We start from the raw sequence: 6433 nt of genomic DNA, 5'->3' as shown, positions 1-6433 counted from the left end.
GGGGGTCTGACCTAAGTGCCAAGAAACCACCCTAGCAGCATGGTCTTTAGTTACAAGGCCCAAATCAGAAGGAGGCTTTGGGGTCATCAAACTTTCGGTACATAATGGAGCGCACCTTATGAAGTTCCTACATATTTTTCTTAATAGAATGGACTTACTTTGGGTTCAACTTGTTTGGAACAACCACTATGGTCAGCATAAGCTCTCATGACTCACAATCAGAGTATCTTTTTGGTGGAGGGGCATTGTCAAACTCCTTGATAAATTCAAAGGAATCGCCACGATCAGGATAAATGATGAGCGATCGACCTTTCTTCGACATGATATATGGAATACTGAGGTGCTAGCTAATGATGTCCCAGAACTATACTCCTTCGTAGTCAAAAGGAACATTAAATTTCGAGCGGCAAAAGACTTGAATCAATTATGCATAATATTTTAGTTGTCGCTTTATGTTTAAGCATATCAGCAGTTTCTCACACTGAAAAATGAATTGCAACATATCACTAACGGTGAACGGGAGAAAGATGTCTAGCAATATATTTAGGGATTGCCCCACTATTCTACTTGTAAAGAGTACAAGCAACATATTGGTCATATGCGTACACATCCAGCATTTAATTGGCTATGGGCTTCAAAATGTCAACTGAAACACCAGGTGTTCTTCTGGCTTCTCTTACAAAACAGATTGAATACAAGAGGTATGTTACATCCAAGGAATATCAGCCTGTTCGCTTGGCCATACCGGCTTCTACTATTTCTACAGTGTTTGTGTCTATATGAATTGCAACTGCAGCAGTTTAAACAGCCGACTTTAATCCAAAGCGAACAACCCTAGTTTCTAGACTCTTATACTTGTGGGAATTGTATTATACCATGTGAGGCGACCCTAGGACATATTTTTCTCACATGCAACTTTGCCAAGCTATGTTGGGTTTTGATTGGAGTTCAACCTCCAAGACCAAGAACACGATGTCTATAAAGAGCAGTTCAGAGGCTTAAACGGTAGTTACCTTCGGTGCTTGCTATGGAAATCATAGGCCGTGTTTGGTACAACTGCTGCTTGTGAAAAAACAGCTTATCTGATAAGCTGGTAAAAAGCAGCTTCTGCTTGTTGGCTGCTTTTAGTTCATTTTGAGAAGCAGCTGAACTGATAAGTTGCTGCAGAAGCTGTCTGTTTGGCAGAACTTTAGCTTAAATTTGTGAAGAAGCTAAAAATAAGTTGTGCCAAACAGGGTCATAATCTTGATGAGCTGGAGCATCTAGAAGACAAGAAATGGTTGAATGCTTGAAAATACTATGCCAACTATGGTTGACGACAAGACCATTTTAAGGAAAAAATGTTGATGATTATTTATCGAGCAAAGACTAAGGCCCTGTTTGGTTCCTTTAGTCACTAGACTAAATTTTAGTGACTAAAGTTTAGTCGCTAAAATACCATGTTTGGTTCCAGTGACTAAACCGGACTAAAGAGCATTAATTGCTATGAATAATGACTATTTTACCCCTATTAATTAATGGATGTTTGCTATAAGAAGAAAGTGGAGAGAACAAATAAGGTAAAAATACTACTTTAGTCCCTTTTAGTCACCCCTTAGTGACTAAACAACTAAAGTTTAGTCACCCCACTTTAGTCACCATGTTTGCTTCTTTAGAGACTAAAAGTGACTAAATTTTAGTCACTAAACTTTAGTCACCCTAAACCAAACGGGGCCTAAATTTTAAGATGTAATAGCAGAGTGACTAGCTAAGTGAAACTTATAATTTGTTTTCTTCTCCTTTTTTATACATAACTTTTATTTGCAATAAAATACAGTAGGGGAGTTTCCCTTCGTGTTATTCTAAAAAAAAGAAGAGCAAACTTGTTCAAGCGGCCCAAGCAAGGATTTTTAATTAGAAGGCTAAAACCATTCCTTGCTCAAGAGAAAAAAGCAAGTCAAGTCTAAGTATCCATCAACCTTTGCTCAACAAGAAATAGAAAATCAAGTCAACTCCAACGCATCTGTGTCCCATTACCACGGGAGGCACCGAGGAATCCAAGACGCTTTTATTTGTTCATTACTTCAATCAACAATCAACACAAGAATAATTCCAAAACATTCCTCGTGCTGGAAACGGCTGAGAATCCTGCTCTCGCGACCTCGATGGCAGACGCGGTGACCTCCACAGACTACACACCAGGAGCTCCGCTGAGATGCTAAATGCAACACGCACGTCAGGGGAAAGAAAACAGACAAGATATCAGAGTTTTAACCACCTCGACTTCCAATTTTACAGCCGTATATGTTCTAACCCAAAGGTAACCATCGGAATCTGTATCCTTGACTGCACAAGAGTCTTTCCACAGCTTTTACAACCATGCGTTGCCTGAACAAACACCAAGAGCAGCTACAAACATTGCAACCTGACCTACCTTTGAGACCATATATAAAGATCACCAACCAGAGAGAGGCAACTGACTCACAACACAATTTGCAGCTACAAAACCATTGTATATGTACGGAGGTGCTATTCCTTGACGTCTTCAAAGAGTTCATCTTCGTCTTCGTCCTCGTCGTTTTCTTTGGCTTCATCAGAATCGTAGCTGTCGTACTGTAGGAGGCTGCCAAAGTCGCTGGATTGTGCCTTGATGAGCCTCTCCTGGATCCTCTCCTTGATGGCTGTCCCCTGAGGAAGTTTTGGAAACAAGAATACATAAATGAGCAGTGGACTCCTAATCGAAAGCAATGGACTCTCTGCGAAGGGTGGTCAGAGGGTAACTGACCATTGAGTGGCACCCTTCCTCAAACTTCTCTAAGAAACCAGCCACCCAGCGGTCTGCATTTTCCACCCACTCTTCCTGGAGTTTTGCAACCGTGCTCCACTGTAAACAAACATGAGTAATTCAGAAGGCTAATGGACAAAAGGGCACCAACCCTGTCTAAATAAAGTGAGGGCTTGTTTGGGTAATCTTGGATTGAGGTGGTATAAGGTGTATTGAAGTGTAATATGAACTAATTTCTTTTCAATCCCTAAAATACCTCAATCCACTTCAATCCCTCTTTATCCAAACAAAGCCTGATGGGGTTAAATAAACACGATGGTAGATGCAAATACCTTCTCCCCTACTTTTTCTTGGTGCTGTTTCACTCTGTCACGCAGGTTTTTAAGTCCCATGTTCACTCGCAGTCGTTTTTCCTGTTAAGACATATAAGGATCAGTTGGAAAAGCACAACAAAAACGATACTACCAGACAACTATCAAACAATGCAATTACTGGATATAGCTTTGGGTTTGTATCACATGCCTTGACATAACTAACACCAAGATCCTTTCTAGTGTAGCCCCTGGCCAGATTCCGCATAACATACTCATTATAATCTTTAACAATCCGCATTATAATGTCCGATGTTGATATCCCATCAGTGCGCTGAGTCTCCTTAAACTTACCAAGCTTTTTTACCTGATAAAGCAACATTGCCATTAGTTATTGTCACAAAACCACAGACCAAAAATATTATTTCATTGATACTGTTAGTATCGAGATTATAAATTTATTTCTTAATCTGAAGCTTAAACGACTCACATGTTCATAAACATCGTTACCAGCTCCACTAGCATCAGCATACCTGTCTTCGTTCAAATAGGAAAAAGAGGGTACAAATTAACCAAATAGACTTAGATTTCAAACTCAGCATCGTGTAGACCAAAGACTCTGAATATAATATGAACTCTAAATGGTGAAAACACATCACAACAATGATGGCCATATGTATCATCTCAGGCAGTTCCTTGGAAATATTTACTGTGTAACGAAGCCATCAAGTTTTTTTAGAACGAGTGCTTACGGCAGAGAATCATGAGCAACAAAATCAATGTTATGCTTATCCAAGAACTCTTCTGTCACCACCCATGGAGCATCTGGAATGACTTCATCAACCCACCTGGAAATGCAGAATATATATATAAAATACAATTATGGCACTAATTAAACAAAATTATAACAAAAAAGAGAGTGGTTACTTGCAATGACGAAGTGACTCATATCGCTCATCCTCAGTCATAACAGTTCTTCCTTTGAATTTATGTGTCAACTCATCATTGCAGCATCCAACAAGAAGATATGTGTTTGGAAACCTGCAGATTTGAAAGCACTTATTCAGGCGCATATTAAAATAGCTACAGGAGAGAATTTTTTAATAGTGCTCAAGCATAGATGTTAACAAGGCCAGTGACAGTTCAAAGTAATTACGCACAGCAGAGATGTGAACAAGGCCAATGGCAGTTGAAAGTTATATGCACAGCAAAGATTAAGGTAATACTGTTACTATGAAGTTACCTTTAAAGATCTAAATCAAGCTTCACACTTAAGAAACTGATAAAGGCCACATGGTTGCTTATGAAAGGTACTAATATCACAGAAAAGCTAGAAGCTCCCACTATACAGTAACCTGAATGGACTTGTTTCTTGCTCTTCCTGCACGCCACAGGTACCTAAAGTTCTGATACATGGATAAATTTGAGGAAAAGATAGAACTTAAAGCTAACATAATTGCAAGAGTAACTTCGTTCGATTGTGTCTTTTTGTAGAAACAGAAACGTATCCAAGCCTTAGAGCTCCTTGGAACCCGTGGACCCCGGGTCCCTTGGTGACTACTTACAGCACTATGGTGTAGTTATGACTTCGGGGTGCCCCAGTATCAAGTTATCCAGTTCAAGCCTCTGCCTTGGCCATCGGGGCATGGGGCCCTAGGAGCGGCGGGCCTCGCGGTAGCTTACTATACTGGAAGCCTTAAATGTGTCTTAGCGGCAGCCAGGGGTATGACCTTTCTCAAGCGCTGACGGTAGGTATAACCAAATAGGGAATGCCAAATTCATCAGAAACCACAAATCGATTCAGGCCACAAGTAAATTTCCATAGAACGGACTCATTTCACTACGATATGCATGAGTGCTGCTGGTATCTCAAAGAATAAAACTGGGAAGCAATCTTCATGTCGTCGCAAATCTCAATAATTGGAAGAAGCTCAAGCATCCTAGCTACAAAATAATGCATGCCAATTTGTATCTGAACAAGAGAATCATAGTATAAGCCTCTCAGCTAAAAAAGTTCAAGTACCCAAGCACTCTGAATCAACACAACAGGCTAAAGGGAAGCACATTAATGATTCCGAATCGGACTGCACTAATGAGGAAACTGGCACATGTTTTTTGCAACTAAACGATCCAGTCATATCATATTAGGTAGCAGTACTAAGAATGGACCTGCAGTCCTCACCAAACAACCCGTCTAATTGTCTAAAAAGGATGGACGCCTAAAGCAATATCGCACATCAAGCAAGCCGCAGACAACACTAAATGGGGATTTCAATCAACTCACATCAATATGTACACAAAAATCATCACACGGGGTAATTTACTCATAGAAAAACATTCCCGAACTGCTAGACGCGTGGGACAACTCATCACAAAAATGCCACAAAGGGAAGACGTGGGGAGAAACAACTCAGCGCCAATCTCGCACCGAACCGTCTGATGGAGCGCGATCCAGACGCCACCGCAAACGCTGCTAAAGCGACCATTGCACGCTAGCACGCAACAGCGCCCGGCCCCCCACGCCAGCGCGAGGGGCAGATCGTGGGGCAGTTCAATTCGGCCGGAGACGGCAGGCCCAATAGGCGGAGGAGGAGGGTGGGGGCGGTGTTCTCACGACTTCTTGGCCTGCTCCAGCGACTTGGCATGGCCGAAGTGGAAGAGGTCGTAGATGCCGTCGGCGTAGACCCGGATCGGCCTGTCTGTGGGCACGCCCCCCTCGCCGGCGCCATTGGTGGCGGCGCGGTCGACTTCGGCGACGTCCCCCTCGGCCTCCTTCCAGTCCTCCTCCTCCTCCTGCGACGACTCCGGCCTCGCATGCGCCGCCGCGGCCTTCGCGTTGTCGGCCATGTCAGGGAGGGGATGGGGGGTCGAGAAGCTTCGGAAAGGGAAAGGGGAACGGAGCGCGTAGGACTTGAGGGCCTCCACCGAGCTGAGGGAAACGGCTGGGACGTGATACGTGTAACGTGTAGGTTTCGGGCTCGATCGTCTGTGTCACTGTGAGATGGGTCCGGATGTGACGCTGCGGCCCAGGTCAGGTGTCGTTATTTTCTTTTTCGTTGCGATGTCAGATCACGGTCCACCAGCTTTCTCACTCTATAAATATTCTATATAAATATTCTATAAATAGCACGGTCTACAATATAAAAATATGTTTATACAATTTAATAGTCATAACCTCTAAAGGTGTTTAAATGCAAGAGACTAAATTGTAGTTTCATCATATTAAATATTTTGATACTAGCTACAAGTATTAAATTTAATTTACACAGATAATAACTAAACAATGAAGCAAACCTATTAATCATAATTAGTTCATGATTCACTAATACGATGTTACAGTAGATATTTACTTATCATG

The 6433-nt window shown here is 42.1% G+C and overlaps 1 protein-coding gene across 1 annotated transcript; it reads right to left on the bottom strand.

Annotated features, from left to right (window-relative positions):
* Positions 1 to 2240: 2240 nt before the first annotated feature.
* LOC100191152 (uncharacterized) lies at positions 2241 to 6001 on the bottom strand. Its single transcript, NM_001136588.2, has 8 exons — positions 5690 to 6001; positions 4003 to 4116; positions 3828 to 3923; positions 3566 to 3608; positions 3287 to 3442; positions 3097 to 3177; positions 2765 to 2863; positions 2241 to 2667 (listed from the first exon to the last, which is right to left on the bottom strand). The coding sequence occupies exons 1-8, from the start codon at positions 5920 to 5922 to the stop codon at positions 2509 to 2511; spliced, it is 981 nt and encodes a 326-aa protein (NP_001130060.1). The 5' UTR covers positions 5923 to 6001; the 3' UTR covers positions 2241 to 2508.
* Between the last annotated feature and the right edge of the window lie 432 nt (positions 6002 to 6433).

Source organism: Zea mays, chromosome 5 (assembly GCF_902167145.1).
Source record: "Zea mays cultivar B73 chromosome 5, Zm-B73-REFERENCE-NAM-5.0, whole genome shotgun sequence".
Lineage (NCBI taxonomy): Eukaryota > Viridiplantae > Streptophyta > Magnoliopsida > Poales > Poaceae > Zea > Zea mays.
This window is presented reverse-complemented; position numbering and strand designations above follow the sequence as displayed.

What these genes read in the sequence shown, in the direction of transcription:
- LOC100191152 (NM_001136588.2), bottom strand. Translation starts at nt 5,922, where the DNA reads ATGGCCGACAACGCGAAGGCCGCGGCGGCGCATGCGAGGCCGGAGTCG. An exon ending in CTGGAGCAGGCCAAGAAGTC is followed by an intron (nt 4,117 to 5,689) that starts GTGAGAACACCG and finishes TCAAATCTGCAG; the next exon opens with GTTTCCAAACACATATCTTC. An exon ending in AAGAAAAAGTAGGGGAGAAG is followed by an intron (nt 2,864 to 3,096) that starts GTATTTGCATCT and finishes GTTTGTTTACAG; the next exon opens with TGGAGCACGGTTGCAAAACT.